The 17,870-nt window shown below is 36.5% G+C and overlaps 1 protein-coding gene across 3 annotated transcripts; it reads left to right on the top strand.

Annotated features, from left to right (window-relative positions):
- The first annotated feature begins 1,772 nt into the window (after window positions 1–1,772).
- On the top strand, window positions 1,773–17,474 carry LOC144543708 (Protein kinase superfamily protein). Of its 3 annotated transcripts, none has more exons than XM_078292070.1 (2): window positions 1,773–3,134; window positions 17,357–17,474. In XM_078292070.1, the coding sequence occupies exon 1, from the start codon at window positions 1,907–1,909 to the stop codon at window positions 3,119–3,121; it is 1,215 nt and encodes a 404-aa protein (XP_078148196.1). In that variant the 5' UTR covers window positions 1,773–1,906; the 3' UTR covers window positions 3,122–3,134; window positions 17,357–17,474. The 3 variants fall into 3 exon arrangements, with proteins under 3 accessions (XP_078148196.1, XP_078148198.1, XP_078148197.1); XM_078292072.1 differs by lacking the exon at window positions 17,357–17,474 and adding an exon at window positions 3,323–3,444; XM_078292071.1 differs by lacking the exon at window positions 17,357–17,474 and adding an exon at window positions 3,333–3,444 and having other exon boundaries at window positions 1,774–3,142.
- Window positions 17,475–17,870: the final 396 nt, after the last annotated feature.

Here is a 17,870-nt window from a genome sequence, read left to right as displayed (position 1 = left end):
TGTATTTTTATTTTTGTTGTGAGATTATGCATATAATGATACAAATTATATATGAATTCTTATTTTAAAATCCGCATATATTAGTCCGCATATGCGGCCGCATACCTTCCGCATACCGCATTTTGCAACACTGATCCGAGGCATTTGAATTTTGAAGGCTACAACAGAAATACTCGAGAAATATTTTATCAGTATTATATTTATGACCCAATCTTACACCTTGTTTGGATAGAGTAGAGCTTGTTTGGATGGAGAGTAGAGGACAGGAGGGAATGGAAAGAAAAGAAAACTTTTCGTCGAATCATTTTGATTGATAAAATTATATCGGAGGTGAAAGGTATAGGAGGTAAAAGATTTAACCTTGTATCATTATAATTAATAGAGTCGGTTTCTCTTTCAATTTGAGATGTAATGGATGGAAATAAATTTTGTTGCAAATATTTTTAGAAAAAATAACACAAATATCCAACTCTATATCTTACCAATATAATTCTCATATAAGTTTTTTTTTATCACACACCTACAACAACCATCAAATTTCTCATTAACCTTGTAAATTTTAATCAACCAAACAAGAAATAAGATAGAAATGAAAATTAAATTTATTTTCTCTCATTAATCATCTAAACACGAAGAGGTTAAATATGTTAATTCTTCCTTTATATTCCATTCCATTCCCTTCTATTCCCCCCCCCCCCCCCCCCCCCCCCCCCCTTCCTTTCTCTACTCTCCATCAAAACAGGGTGTTAAGTTACCTAGTAGGAAGATTTCATTTTGTAATAAATTTTTGTAATATATCAAACTTTTACTTCACTTCTATTTGGCCATCGGTCTCACATGTAGGCAAGGGCTCAGGCATAGTGAAAGGTGGCTAAGCCACCTCTATAATTTTAAAATTTTAATTATACGTATAGAAATTTAATTGAATTTTATCGTTTTAAAACTTTTTATATACTCTAATCACTATTAATAAATGAAATATATTTAGTTGTAGTATAGTGATTAAAGCTTTATTTTATAGTTGAAAAGTCTTGAGTTCAAATCTCAATCATTATACATTTTAATTTTCTGCTATCTATATTAAAATTTTCTAGTTTCACCAATGAGGCCAGAAATATTTCACATGTAAACATGACACCATTGATATCTTATTAATGAAGTTTGAAAACTTGATCTTCATTTTTCTCTTAAAAAAATAGCTTTCAGGATAAATTCTTATAATTTGGAAATTTTGATTTTGAGAAGACTGACAAGTGGGCCCTTACAAAAATGTATATACAGTGCTATTCATGCTAAAAGATACTAGAAGTTAGTGGAATAAATAACACCAATTCTTAAACGAAAATTAATTACAGATAAAGTCACCTTAAAGTTGGGTCCACAATGGTCAATGGACTCAAAAGAGACTAAGTCTAAGAGACCTCCCACACCACACGGGGGCAAATATATTTACAGATTAATTTTACTTTATGCAGAGCACGAACAAAAGAATCAAAACAGGGTTGCTTATAACTCGCCGCTGTACGAAGCAAAAACTAAGGTCCTAAACGGCTAAACCTACTCGTCAGTTCCGATTACTATTCAATTAATTAATTAATCTGTACCACGCGACTATAGTCAATATAAAAAAAGATCTACTTAACGAATCAATTACCATTTCAACCAGCATCACAGTCATCATCCCTTCCCTCACGGTTCCTCGCTCCAACCTCTCCTTTCCTTAGCGCTTGCTAGTGCAACTGCAAGGCTATTCCTATTTTCCTATTAGTAGCAAAGGTAGACAAGTTTTTTCTCTGTTCACACTCTTTCCTAATTTTCCAAAAAATACACCTCATACTTCCACCTTTCATCTCTATCTCAAATGTAATGGTTACCCGTTATAAAATCCATCCTCTCACATTCTCACATGTGCAAATCCAGATCCGCCACCATGGCGTCTACTCCCAAACGTCGCGCTTCTCGCTCTCTCCCCTCCACCCCCACCACCACCTCCACTCCGTCGTTGAAATACAACCACCAATTCACTACTTCCTCTACTCCTCCTGCCACCGCCACCGGAACCAGCACCGCCTCCTCCGGCACTGTCTCCTCCTCCCTCTCCCTCTCCGCTACTCTCTCCTCTCTCCGAGACTCCTTGCCTTCCCTTGTTTCCTTCTCTGACCTCTCCACTGCCACCAACAACTTCCACTCGAATCATCTCTCTAATACTTCCTGGCGCTGCCCTATTTTGAATCACGATGCTGTTGTTTTCCAGCGCACGTTTCGCCATCCTCTCCATCTCCATTCCGACCCCACTGTGTTCGTCTCCAGTCATCTCTCCAATTTGGGGAAATCTCACCATGCCGCCTTGGCCCGACTTCTTGGCGCCTCCATTGCTGGTGGTGGCGATCACATCTACCTCATCTATGAATTCGTCTCTGGTGCATCTCTTTCTGAATGCCTTAGAAACCCTAAAAACCCTAGTTTCACACCACTCTCCACCTGGATGTCGCGCATTCAAGTAGCTGCTGATCTATCTGACGGTCTAGAATACATCCACACTCAAACAGGGACAATTCACAACCGGATGAAGAGCTCGGCAGTGATCATCACTGATCCAGGTCTACGTGCCAAGATCTGTCATTTCGGATCGTCCGATCTATCTGGAGAGCTGGAGGAGAGCAAGTCACCTAAAGGTCGGAAAAGAATTGAAGGCACCAGAGGTTACATGGCCCCTGAATTACTTTCTGGTGGAAGATTATCGCAACAATCGGATGTGTATGCATTCGGGGTAGTACTATTAGAGCTGCTCTCCGGTGAAGAACCGATGAAATTTAAGTTAAACAAAATTACCAAAGAGTATGAACGAACTTCTTTGATTAGCACCGCGAATAATGCGGTAGAAGAAGGGGTAGAAGGGGTGAGAAAATGGGTGGATTCCAGGTTGCGAGATTCCTACCCGGTTGAGGAAGCCGAGAGGTTGATCTCGGTGGCATTGCGGTGTGTAGATGCAGACCCCGTGGCACGGCCAGAGATGCCGTGGGTTGCGGCGAAGGTGTCAAAGATATACCTCGAATCGAAGGGTTGGGCTGACCGGGTCCAGCCTCTGACTGATTTCTCTGTCTCAATTGCTCCCCGGTGAGGTAAGTCTTATGGTACCGGGATGTGTATCTTGTGAGGTAACAGAATATTTCTGTTTGGGATCACGGCAGTCCGATCGGGATCTGAGCCAATCCGGTTCGAGGTGGAACACACGGGGCCCTTTTTAATAGTCGTACAGATTGCCATTAGACGGTCCTGATTAAAACATAAATATTATGTTACCTCAGGTGATTCGAATTAGTGGTACCGGGTCTCTGGATTGGTAATACTGTACCAAAATTGACTATACTGTTCATTTTCCGACGACTATAGAGTGATGAGCTCAGGCGTATAATTTTGATGTAATCATAGACGTATGTAAGTTAGAAAAAACAATTCTTGGTCTAACTAACATTAGATGATCATGGATGGCCCGGAAGAAAATGTCAGATTATCTATATAAAATATCTCCCGTGATGCTTTGTGGTCCTGCGAAATTGATTGGAACCGAATATATCCTGGCATGATGGTATAATTTTTTTTAATGATTATAGAAGTACATACAGAAAATAGTAAAATTATTAGTTGATTAATTTGTTTATTGAGGTAGAAGAGGCGGCTTGTGTACAGAAAGTCAATGTATGAGTTGTGAATATAATATAACAGTGTTAGGTTGGAATTTCTAAATTTTTTTATGTGGTGTATTGTTTTTTTTTTTTTGGTGGAAACCATTTTTATTTGTTTGATTGGAACCTTCTTAGTATGTTAATATTGAGCTTCTTAGGTTTAGTATTCAAATGACATAAGACGCTGATTGTATCCTAAATTTTGTTCATATAATTTTATCAAGGAACACCGAACATGTTGGCACCTTTTCTTCTTGACGAGAAGATGGTCTTTTATCTTACCTCATGTTCCTTAGTTTTCTTATTGGTTTGCACGTGTATAAATCAACCCCGGTTTTTTTATTAATAGAAATAAAATAAAATAAATATTTAAAAACAACAGAACTTTTGAATTTTTGTCAAAACTAGGCAGATCGGGATTAGACAACCCGTCCCACCGGACGGGTTTAATTAACCCGTCCCACCGGACGGGTTTAATTAACCCGTCCCGGTTAATTAGAGGTCTTAGAATCATTTTCCGGAAAGAAAAAGACAAAAAAAAAAAAAAAGAAAAGGAAAAGGGCGGACGGGTTAACACGTCCCGTCCAGACGCGCCAAAAAAAAAAAAAAAAAAAATTAAGTCGGACGGGTTAAGAAACCCCGTCCCACACGCTTTATCCCCCGCCCCCCACTTTTTTTCTTCCCTTTCGCTCTTCCTTCTTCTGTCTCGCGGCGCCTTCGTTCTTCTGTCTCACACGTCGGACCCGGCTGCAGAGTGCAGGACGGACTGACACAACCCGTCCGGATCGTCAATTTCTCCGTTTCCATCGCTAATTGAAGGTTTGTTTTCTTTTAAAATCTGTTAATTAATGCTAATTTATAATTTGATTTGTTATCAAATTAATGCTAATTTATAATTTGATTTGTTATCAAATTATTGACTATAGTAAATTTTATTAATTTGTTAATTGTATTTTAAAAAAACTAATAAATTAGAGTTTTACGATTTGAAAAAATTGGTTTATTTTTAAACTCATTTGATATGGTATAAATTAATTTAGTTTAAATTAGTTTATAGCATAGAATTGAGAGTGTTGATTAGGGGTGTTTAAACGGTTCGGTTTAAACGGTTTGGTTTAAACGGCTCGGTTTAAACGGTTCGGTTATTTCACTTTATTGAATCGGTTCGGTTATTTCAGTTTATTGGACCGAACTGAATTAGAATTTAGATTGTTATTCATTTTTTAAAAATATCATGCATGCAGAATGTCAAGCAGTCGTGATTTATTTTTAAACTCATTTGATATGATATAAATTAATTTAGTTTAAATTAGTTTATAGCATAGAATTGAGAGTGTTGATTAGGGGTGTTTAAACGGTTCGGTTTAAACGGCTCAGTTTAAATGGTTCGGTTTAAACGGCTCAGTTTAAACAGTTCGGTTTAAACGGCTCAGTTTAAACGGTTCGGTTTAAACGGCTCAGTTTAAACGGTTCGGTTTAAACGGCTCAGTTTAAACGGTTCGGTTATTTCGTTTTATTGGATTGGTTCGATTATTTCGGTTTATTGGACCGAACTAAATTAGGGTTTATATTGTTATTCATTTTTTTAAAATATCATGCATGCAGAATGTCAAGCAGTCGTGATTTATTTTTAAACTCATTTGATATGGTGTAAATTAATTTAGTTTAAATTAGTTCATAGCATAGAATTGAGAGTGTTGATTAGGAGTGTTCAAACAGTTCGGTTGAAACGGTTTGGTTTAAATGGCTCGGTTTAAACGGTTCGGTTATTTCGCTTTATTGGATAGGTTCGGTTATTTAGCTTTATTGGATCGGTTCGGTTATTTCAGTTTATTAGACCGAACTGAATTAGGATTTAGATTGTTATTCATTTTTTTAAAATATCATGCATGCAAAATGTCAAGCATTCAAGATCCGGGTGGTCCTTCACATGCTGCAGCCACACATGATAATTTTGGTTTTGAATCGACATGGTCAGCAAATAAGTTTAGCAATTTATTATGGATGCCGCATGACCAACATAAAGTCTCACGAATCCATGATGATGTAAGTTACTCCATGAATCATATAATTTTGTTTTTTTTATAGAATGATATAACTATTTGAATTACAATATTTTACTTTAATTAAATTGTATAACATTGACAGGATTACAGAAATGTAGGAGTGGACCCTCGAGGTATCTGGACTGGGATTAAGTACAACGACCTTTGCAAACCATTCTTGCTTAGACTCGGTTTGTATCAGGTTTCTCAAATGGCTCACATAAAAATTGATCCAGCACTCCTCGCTGGTCTCGTGGAGCGATGGAGACCAGAGACTCACAGTTTTCATCTTCCCGTGGGAGAGATGACAATTACGCTACAGGATGTTTCTTGTCTCTGGGCGCTGCCGATCGTAGGGTTACCAGTGACAGGTGCTTCAGACCGTACTTGGTCTATCTTAGTGGATCAACTTCTTGGAAATGGGACCGCAAGTGCGGTGCTTAAAAAGAAAAAGAGATCGAGACCAAACGACACGCAAGAGGTTCGTGCGCAATCTGGGTATGCTATAAGTTTGAAGGAGTTGCGTATTCGATTTGCTGCAATGCCAACAGAGGAGCAGATACGCCAGTACACAAGGGCGTATGTACTCGATTTGTTCGGGTCTATGTTTTTTGCTGATTCGTCGGGAGATTCGGTTCCGGCAATGTATTTGCAATTTCTACAAGATCTTGATTCTCCGGTACAGTACAACTGGGGTGGGGCTGTTCTGGCTTATCTCTACAGAAGCCTTTGTGTTGCGGTTCAGCGTAAAACAAAGCTTATGTCAGGGCCAGTTGTGCTTCTACAACATTGGTGTTGGTCTCGTTTACCGACCGGCCGTCCTCGTCCCTTAAATGATTGGAGTCCAAATTGGTCCAATCCAAATGAGCAAGAGTGTCCAGCATTCGGAGATAAGTGGTGTTGTCTCCATGATTATCGCCAAGGTCACAATCGGAGTGGAGTTAGTTACTTCCGCAACGAACTGCAGAAGCTCGAAGATTACATGGTAAATTGGGAGCCCTACAACGCATTGTTAAATCAAATACCGTGTAAGCTGCCATCACGAGTTAATGATGAAAGAGGTGTATGGCTAGCTCGTGTGCCACTTGTGCACTTTTGGATAATTGAGCATTATTATCCAGATCGTGTGATGAGACAATTTGGGTATGCACAGCCGCTCCCGCCACCACTGCCGCTCCCCGAGGATGAGGTACGCCGGTTACATAAATTTGTTCACAGTTCCAATGTGGGCGTAGTAAATTGGTCTAATGTGCACCAGAATTACGTAAATGAAGCATCTAATCCAGGAGACCACTTGGTTGTTCCAACCGGGTATTGGAGTCATTACGACATATTGGGATATGGAAGTTGGTTCCAGGAAAATGGCATGTTCAATATTTTCTTAGGAAAGCGGTGCATAGAGGGTCTTGATGATCCCATTCCAGAATACAGAGACGAGATTGGCGAAGTAGGGTACATTCCCGGTGCCCCGAAATCTACACGTGATGTAAGTTTTATAAGTTAAAAATATTAATGAGATGTTATTATTCTTTCAATGGACTTATCACTTTTTTTATTTTGTAGACATTACGAGGGATAAAGATAATATCAGCAGCTGTGGGATTGACGAAATCGAGGACACTCAAGAAAATAGGAAAATTTTTTCTGAAAGCAAGTTGTGGCCTTCTCAGAGACAACGGTATGGATGCTAAATTGCAAAGTATGTTGAGGGCGGCCGATCTTCCAGACAATATCGATGACATCTCAGACGGTGATAATCCAGAACACATCCCTGACTTGCCACAAGATTTAGATCCCAACTATCATGAGAGATGGATAGAAACAAATGATGGGTTAAATGAATATCTTGCAAGCTTTCAACCCGAACCTAGTCATGTTGAACTGGTAAGTATAAAAAAGAATACTTTAATTGGTTGTCGATTATGTTTATTAAGAAAAGTAATATTTATAGGGAGATGAGGATCATGGCACGGCTGCACAAGGAAACACAGATGGGCAATTCTTCTCAGAGTTGTTGTGTAGCTCGGCATATTCCGAAGATCATCAAGCAGGACCTAGTCAGGTCCATCAGGTATAAATTTCATCACTTATAATGTTTAATTTTAATGATCGTTGATACGGTTTATTAAGTACTAAATTAATTATTATAGGAATCAGAAGTTCCTATCACGTTCACACAAGACAACACAGGACCTAGTCAGGTTTATCAGGTAATTTTAACTCTCTTGAAATAAATTTTAAATAATCGTTTATTGTGTTTGATACAAATAGTAACATAGTTATTTCAGGGTATGAATGCGCATGTCAGTTGGGACCAGACATACGATCAGGCCTATCCTCCGGATGCGCAATACACGGGTCACACAGGACCTAGTTTGGTCTATCAGGTAATAATTTTCAAATTTTAATTTTTATTTAAATAAGAGTCGATTATGTTTACTAAATGCTAAAGTGAATGTTGTAGGATTCGGATCATATCGAGCTGGCCCCGTTAGATGTTACTGGTGCACAAGACAACATAGGACCTAGTCCGGTCGTTACGCCACGTACACAAGCAGTGAATGCCTTTTTTCCATCGTACAATAATGTTTACGTTAGGCGTAAGAAAGCGGACATACAAGAACGAAGATACCCCGAGCGCAACCGTCGAGCACCAGATTTGTTCACTTTCGATTAGGTATTTAAATGAACTATTACTTAAATAGATTGTTAGTTTGTGTTACGCCAGAATGTATTTAAATGGACTGTTAGTTAAATGGATTGTTAGTTAAATGGACTGTTACTTATTTTAGCTTATGTTTCTTGAGAATGTTTTCACTTTGCTCTTATTTCGTATGAATGTGTCCATTGTGATTTGAATGTGTCCATTGTGATTTGAAATGGATACATCTATCTAAATCCTAAAAATGAAAAGGAAGCTCACGGTTCCTAGTTAAGAAAAATATATAAAATTGAAGATGCTTGGGCCAAATTCACTGCATAGGCCGAATGTAAAATGGACCTCACCATTGGATAGATAATTTAAAAACACATAAAATTGATATAAAGTTCATGTTATTTGGATTTTTCTACAGAAAGATACGGATCTCCAAAGTTCATCTCTTAAAAATATAAAATGCTGAATTTTCTGTCAGATTTACCAGCTATGCCCCTGTGTTCAACCCCTGTCTGATACAGCTAGGTAACTCCAAAATTCACGAAATTTTACCAGAACATAGAAGACTCTTTCCTGAGAATTTTCATATAAAGAACATAAAATTTGGATCAGCAGAACTCTTGCAATTAAATTCTGAAGTTAGCTACCAGCATGGTAACAACAGCTATTTACCAGCAGAATTCCCTGTACAAAAATGCCTGTTTCATATAGTTCTGAATTGAGTTTAATAAAACTGTTTTACATGCATACAAGTCATGACTCAAGGAAGATTTTCATGTAAAGAACATGAACTTTGGTGTAGCCAATTGACGGAAATTAATCTCCAAAGTCCAACTACTCAGAATTAAAAAACTTCACGACAAACTTAAAATGAGCTACAAACATAATCACATCCCTGACAAACCGAATAACAAAAATGAACTACTTACAAAGAGTCTCGAACATACGACTTCATCTTCGACTGTAACCAGAAGATGTTCCTGATTTAAAAGCATTAATTAGAATACACAATTTTTGGATAAGGAAAAAAAATTAATCAATATTAAAATATTAAGAAACCTGCTGTATATATGTCAGACACAGAATGTCTAGCTTGTTGTCCCTGATTCCTATTGAAGGAAGCCTCTAAACAAATAACACAACAACAAGGTCATTAATATATTATGTACATACATCTCAAATGAGAATGACACAAAAATAATGCAACTAACCTGCTGCACGTCTGTCGGACGTCGAACGTCTAGCTTGGTGTCCCACTCTCCTCCCTTGCATTTCATCCATCGTCATGACTATACGAGCGTGCTTTCTCCTACCCTTCTTGATTTTGTTATTATCCGGAACAATAGTTAGACCATCATAGCGAGGCCATTCACATTGGTTGGCATAGCCGTGAAATTGGCCACTCCAAGTTTCGGCAAGTGTCTTTGCGGAATACAAATGATTCACGAATATATTGTGGTTGTATCTCCGTTCTCGACACACGGCAAGTACATGAGCACACGGTATACCGGTAAGCTGTGGTTTGAGACATGCACATTGTGCTATGTTTCCATCGCTTATGATGACCTTATACCGGAAAGTTTCTTTTTTATAAGTAAAATTTCCATCTCGTTCTTTGTACACGACCCTCTCATCATTCACCTTGACTTCGTGTTCACCGTGCACACCGAGTGGCATGGAATTCATGTTCATACACTTTTTTATTCTTTTAGCCAATAACTTTTCAACTCGCTCTGACCAAATTTGTTGACTAGCTAAGCGAGCCATTGCTTTCTCTTCTCTATCCCTAAACCACGCGAGACACTTGTAATATGTGTCTTCCACCAGTGCAACGACTGGCAGTCTCCGGCTAAATTTGAATACATTATTCAACGATTCAGATCCGTTAGTAGTCATAATTCCCCAACGAGCGCCGTTGTCCATACATTGATACACCTTCCATGGTTTAGGGATCTCATTATGATTGGTATCTTGATATTTACCGACATTATTTAAGTACGCAACTGCATCTGGATTTTTCTTTCGTAATATTTCGAAGAACTCCTCAAACCTCCGTGGCTTCTTTTTGTTCACAAGTATTTTAAATAGGTCACAAAGTTTTCTATTGTGTACTTTTTTCATCAAATTCTCGGCAATGTGTTGTGAGCACAATCTGTGAACGCACTCGCCACCATCCTCGTACCAACCACCGTATCTGTCGGTGAATACTTTCTTGATTCCCATGTGCCGATCAGAAACAACGCACATGAACTTATTACCAATTACCTCCAGACGAAACCACCTCATGAACCATCCCCATGTCTGGAAACTCTCTTCCCCGACTAATGCAAAAGCCAGAGGAAGCAACTGGTTCTCAGCATCGTAACCGCACGCTATCAGCAATCTCCCTTGATACCTACCAGAAAGGAAGCATGCATCAATACTAATGATTGGCCTGAGATGAGGCACTGCAGCAATGCACGGACCGTAAGCCCACGCAGCTGCCTTAAACAACCTTTCTGTTGGATCATCTGTGGGTTCGTGCGCAACTCCGAATTTTGTTCCTGGATTGTCTTTTTTAATTGCTTCCAACAATGGAGTGAGAAGGTCGTAAGATTTTTCCCAACTACCGAATAGTTGTGCGATTGCCAGCTCTCGACCACGCCACAACTTGTTATATTTGGGAATGATTCCCTTGTATTTTTTACGGACTAGCCCTTTAACGCTTTTAATGGTTAAGGCAACATTCTCCCTAATATCTTCTCGTATAACATCGGCGACAATTTTTGCAGTTAATTGTGCATGATCGGTACGAGAAGCATCAGCATGGCATGTATGTGGTCCTGAAATTGTTCTAATTTCCCACTTAGATGAAAATAATCCAGACTTAGCATACAAACGCCACGTACACCTCGTGTCCTTGCAATTGACTACCATGCTAGTTCTATTGCTCCCCGTAATTTTTACTTCAATATTCTTTTTGATGTGATAACTATTTATTTTCAATTGTAGGGCCTCTTTTGAAGAGAACTCATTACCTACAGCAAGTGTATCATGAACATGATTCGGCCTACTAAAGAAGTTGACATCTGCGGGTTGAAATGCTGAGGTGTCATTAAAGCTTGCCACAGGGTGACTTACACCGTGGTCACTTATGGGAAAATGTTCAGCCTGAACGCGTGGTGTTTGGTGTGATTGTGTTGACGTATCATCTCGGACATCCCCTTCTGAATCAGCTTCATTATCCCAGTCAGCGTCATCCTCACATGAGTCAGCGTCCTCTTCATCATCACTTTGCGGCACATCATCAAAATCAGCATTAGGATCAGCTGCCTCCGGTGGATCGATCCATGGGCTATTCTGATTACTGTATTCTGTCTGAACAGACGGTGACAACTCGTTCATATTGGGATAAGGATGTAGATAAAGGTCTCGCCTCGGTGTTTGTTGTGTTGGATAGGGTTCGAAGAAACTGGGACCCGCATAGTTATCACTATATTGGGTCTGTTGAGGGTCTTGCCTCGGTGTTTGTTGTGTCTGATAAGGTTCAAAGAAATTGGGACCCGCATAGTTATCACTATGTTGGGTCTGTCGAGGTTCTGAATTTGGTTCTGGTACCATACTATTAACAAATAACTGCGGTTGTATTTCACCGATGATTGGAACCAACTCAATGTATAAATCAAGAAAAGTATACTGGGTTTGGGCACGCATACTTTGGATATAAATACCTCTCCAACTCTGATCGCACACGATTTCAATTTTCTCATAATAACGTCGGGTTGTTGTACCCACATTAACCCGTGCATGTGCTTTTAGGTTATACTCATTCTCGGAATATCCAAGTTGGCGATAAATTTCACCTTTCACATCATACCAACCGTGTTCATCAGTCACACTCAATGAAAATTGAGGACTAATACTATACTCTACTCCTTTACGACCCTGTCGTATTTCACCACCAAAATAAATCCTCAACATCAACATGATTAATTATTTTTATAAATTAACCTGCACAATAATAAATAAATCACATATTATTATTATTATTATTATTATTATTATTATTATTATAATAATAACTAATATTAATTAAATTATTCTACAAGAGTTACTAAATGACATATCAGAAAATAACAAAATCATTTAATTGAATAAACATAAAGTTCAATAGTTACGTAAAAACAAATTAAGTTTGATAACATTTTAGTGATACTATTAAATAAAAATTACATAACCTACACCATAATGAATAAATTACATATTACTATTATTATTATGTTAATAAAAACTAATATTAATTAAATTATTTTATAAAAATTACTGAATAATATAACATAAAATATAATTGAGTTACCTGTTTGAAATTTGATTTTGCAATTAACAACTTCTTTCTGTCTCTGACATTCGCTTCTGACATTCGCTTCTGCTTTCTGCGTGGAGAAGAAGAACTACGCGGAGAATGAGAAATAGATGCTCAGCGGGGCGTTAATTAGTGGACGGGACCCGTCCAGGAAATTTTTTTTTTTTTTACGGGTTGGGACGGGATTCTTCAACCCGGCCTGCGAAATTTTTTTTTTTTTTACGGGGTGGGACGGGATTCTTCAACCCGGCCTGCGAAATTTTTTTTTTTTTTTTCGGGGTGGGACGGGATGCTTAAACCCGGCCGACAATTGTTTTTTTTTTTTTCCGTGATATTGGTTAAGCCTTTAATTTTGGTTAAGCCTTTAATTAACCGGGACGGGTTATATAATCCCGTCCGGTGGGACGGGTTATAAAGGCCCGATCTACCTAGTTTTCGAGAAAAATTAAAATCATTGTTCTTTTTAAATATTTAATTTAGTTTATTTCTATTAATAAAAAATTCGGTAAATCAACCACTACAGGTACAATGCTGCGTTTTGATTTGTTGAACAAAAGCTTATGTTTAATTTCATAGTTAAAAAGTATATAACAACAGCAAGCGATCTGAATTGTTCGACTTGAATCTGTTTCAGATCTCAAAAATAAAATATTGTTCTAAAACGTCATAATAGATACGGCGGGTTTGTTTTAAATCGGACCGCTAAGATTGAGTGTTGATGATGTAACGATGATAGCTGTTGCCACTCTGTTTAATTCCTTGTCTGCCTTTTTTTAATGAATAACTCTTGATAATAAAAGCGTTTAATGTTTCTTCAATGAATACAGAATATATACAGCATTTGACCAGGAGATCAGAGATTCCCGCCAATAAATACATAACTCGCCGTAGTGGATTATGAGTTTATGACTAGGAGATCAGACTGTATATGAATTCATAATGACTAAAAGTGACAATACTTTCAGAAATGCAATATTTGTTGTTCACATTATATGTATCAGTGTTTTAAAATGTGGTTTTGTTCATGCATGCGGAAGGCCACTGCATACCGCATATGCGGTATGCGGACGCATATGCGGATTTTCATGCGGATTTATATATGCGGATTTTAAAATAAAAATTCATGTATATATATATATATATAGAGAGAGAGAGAGAGTGTGTGTGACTAATGTGCATTCGTATGCATACGGTCCAAATTTAAAATTTTAAAATTCAAAACGTCGATCCGAACCGTTCATCTTGTTCTCCATATTAATATGTGCTTGGAGACCAAATTTTACATTTTTCTGAATTTTTTTACTATTTATTAAGCCACTTTGAAAATTACCGATCCAACGGTGGCTGCTGATCCGCATGGGAGGACTGCATGGCCGCATATTCGGACCACATGACCGCATTTTTAATCCGCATATGCATTTTTTTATTCCGCATGGCCGCATATTCGGACCGCATATGCGGCCGCATGCTCAAAACCGCATGGGATGACTGCATGGCCGTTCTGAGCGCGGCTGCCGACCGCATACGCATATGCGGCCGCATTTTAAAACACTGATATGTATAGTGGATTATGAAATCTGTCTTTTTTGTTCAAGGTAGTTTAAAAGGTACAAGTTGACAAATTAGTATTTAACAGGTATAATATAACTTGTATTCTGTGTATGGGTGATAAAAAAAAGTTCCTAGCTCGTGGTTAGATTGTGATTTATCTTGTTAACAGTTTGTTTATTGTTGAACTGAGCTATTAACAAACTAGCTCGTTAGTACTTCAATCTAGCTCGTTCTAAAAAGTTAAATTTTTTTTTTTTCATAAAATAAAGTCCACTCTAAGCTTAGTGAGTCAGCTCGCCAGCTCGTTCATTGCTTGACTGAGCTATTAACGAGCTAGCTGCCCAGTTTAGCTCGTTTTAAAAAATTTATATAATTTATTTTCTTCATAAAACAAAATCCATCTAAGTTTAGTGAGCTAGCTCGGTTCAACTCACAAAATTTCAACTCGAACCTCTAATTCTAGTTTAATTCAACTCACTCGATTGCTAAACAAACTGAGCCCAACTCATTGCCACCTCTAATTCCGTGGGAAGGGATACATTGACATTCAGATTTAAGTGAAAATCATAACGATTGGCAAAATATTAAATTTAAATAAGAAATAAAATCATAGATATGATGTGTATCAAATAATGTATTATAAAAATTCTTATCTCTCTCCTTCTACAGGGTCGAATCCAGACAGCAATTCTGTTTGTCAGATCTGCTTCTAAAAGGGTCATCAGGCCAGAATTTGTTGGTATCGCACAGATTTGATCAATTATCCGGAACAGGTCCAGCACACTTATCAGGCCCATTTTACCCAACCTGCCCCATTTCAAGCCAATAATGCTCAAATTGATTCTTTCTCTTTGGGATCCGAATGGTATCTCAATTTAAGAGCCACTTATCACGTCACCAACGACTTGAACAACCTCACATCTTTCTTGCCATATGAGGGCATCGATAAGCTTCAAATTGGGAATGATGCAGGTATGCATATTAGCCAAATTGGCTCCTCTTATCTACATTTTTCGAATTATACAATCTCTTTGCATGATGTTCTATTTGTGCCTTTCTTTGCTAAAAACCTTTTGAGCCTATCCAAACTTTTGCAAGACAATACAATTTTTATTGAGTTTTACTTTAATGTTTGTCTTCTAAAGAACCGCCACACTATGGAGACCCTTTTACAAGTCAAGGTTGAAAATGGTCTCTACAATTTACCTCTCCCAATAAAGCCTAAAGCTCATTTTGTATGATGTAATTATAAAATCATAGATATGATGTGTATCAAGTACCGATAAAATCAATTTATTATTCAAAGCATTTGATAATTAATTAATTGACTTTACAAGTATAGTAAATTTGATATACAAGATACTGGCTCGCATAACTAAATATATCAACTATTTTCAATTTAGTTTATCTTCTAAACATAAGTATCAATTTTCTCCAATATCAAATCTGAAATAAATAAAAAATTAATATAAATTATGCTTCATTTATACAAAACAACAAATAATTTCTAACAATATAGATAAACTTTCAATATGGTAGATAGTTTTTATTTGTATATAAAAAAATGTTTACTTAAAAGTAAATACTTCGAAAACTTCCAAACATCTAATTATGCAATGCTATACTTTTGAAATGAATAATTAATCAACACTTTTGTGTCACAAACATATATAATCTAGCCACAATGCATAATGCATGCTCTCTTATTTTATGTGAACATCATTATTCAAACTATCATTAACTTGATATGATCTTCTCATTCACTGTGTGCTTGATAAAATTAATATGATATGATGCTGGTACGTATCATGTAAAATATCACTGCAACAATTTATTAATTTAGTCATTTAAATGTTGACGGCTATGTTAATTAGCTTTTGATTAATGGACTAACAATAAAACTTTTTTTTATCGAGTTTAGAAAAGTTATTTAGCTTTTGTTTTAGTTAACTTCACTTAAAACCAATTTTGTTGCCAATATAACTTATCCTCTTATATATCTCATGTATCCCATCATTTTAGTTACACAAGAATAGCATGAATAAATCTATAATGCTTTGCAATTGCCAGCTATCTCTGACGTACTGTTTGACATAATTGGTGTAAAATTACATCACAATTTGTCATGATAAAATACTATGTATTACCTTAGTAAGATATCTCATTTGATTAGCAAAGACGACTATATCGCATGACCGTGAATCAACTATAATAACAAATTATGGTGACCATAATGATATATATATTAACAAGAAAATAATTATAATTTTTGCTATAATTGTGTAAAAGTTTCACAATAGCACTTGATTCATGTTCCAGTCATGTTGTGTTGATGACCGGTCTGGTGATATCTGATAATAAAATTGATGGATATCAGGCCATAATAAAAAGTGTTGAAATACCTAATCTTTTGTTTATCCACTATGCTTCTATTTTTTAATAACAACAATTCTAAAATTTATTTGATTAACAACAATTCTAAAATTTATTTGATAAAACAAAACTATTAGATGTGATCAATATTTTTTTCACTACTCGAAGCGTAAAAAAATATTATTTTTCAATTTTGATTTTATATGAATTAATAAGCTGAAAAATCACCATCCAAAGTTTATCCAAATCGATCTAATCAAAACAAAATCCTAATTGGAGGTTTTATATTGACATTTAAGTTATTTTAGCACTAATAATGGAGACATATATATTGGAGGCATTTGAACTTCCCTCATCCATGATTTAATTTTATTTGACATATGTTTGTAACTAATTTTAGAAGAATGATATTTTGTTCGAACATTTGATGAAACAGAATATACAACTCATAAAAATGTCCAGAAAATAAATTTCAAATAATCATAGATAACTTATATTACAAATTAAGCACAAATATAGCAGCTCTAAGGCATCACAGGATACTGGGATTACTTGTGACATCAACTCTGAAATCTTCCTGTGGCGAAATCTTCTTCCATTTCAGCACAACCTTTTCATCTTGGCAAACCTTTTTGCTTCTATAATATTTCAGAATTTCTGCTTCTATATATATATGTTGCTATGCCTATATGGGTGCTTACAGTTTTTGCTTCTCTGGATTTACAATACTGTACCAAATTGACTACACTGTTCATTTGTCGACGACTATATATGATGAGCTCAGGCGTATAATTTTGATGTAATCATAAACGTATGTAAGTAATTTTTTTTTGGGTCATATCTAACATTAGATGATCATGGATGGAACAAAAATGGTACAAAATACTAGATTCTCGGTATAAAATATCTCCGGGATTTAGCGCCCATGATGCTTTGTGGGTCCTACGAAAATTGATAAGAACCGAATATATCCTGGCATGATAGTATAAATTCCTTTCATGATTATAGAAGCATAGTAAAATTATCAGTTGATTAATTTGTTTATTTAGGTAGAAGAGGCGTCTTGTGCACAGAAAGTCAATGTATGGGTTGTGAATATAATATATCAATGTTAGGATGGAATTTGTAAATTTTTTTTTGTTGCACCATTTTTATTTGCTTGATTGGAACTTTATTTGTATGTTAATATTGAGCTTCCTAGGTATGTTAAGTAGTAT

This window comes from Carex rostrata, chromosome 25 (assembly GCF_964058835.1).
Source record: "Carex rostrata chromosome 25, lpCarRost1.2, whole genome shotgun sequence".
Taxonomy (NCBI): domain Eukaryota; kingdom Viridiplantae; phylum Streptophyta; class Magnoliopsida; order Poales; family Cyperaceae; genus Carex; species Carex rostrata.
The sequence above is the reverse complement of the archived record's forward strand: the minus strand, read 5'-3'. Positions and strand labels throughout refer to the sequence as shown.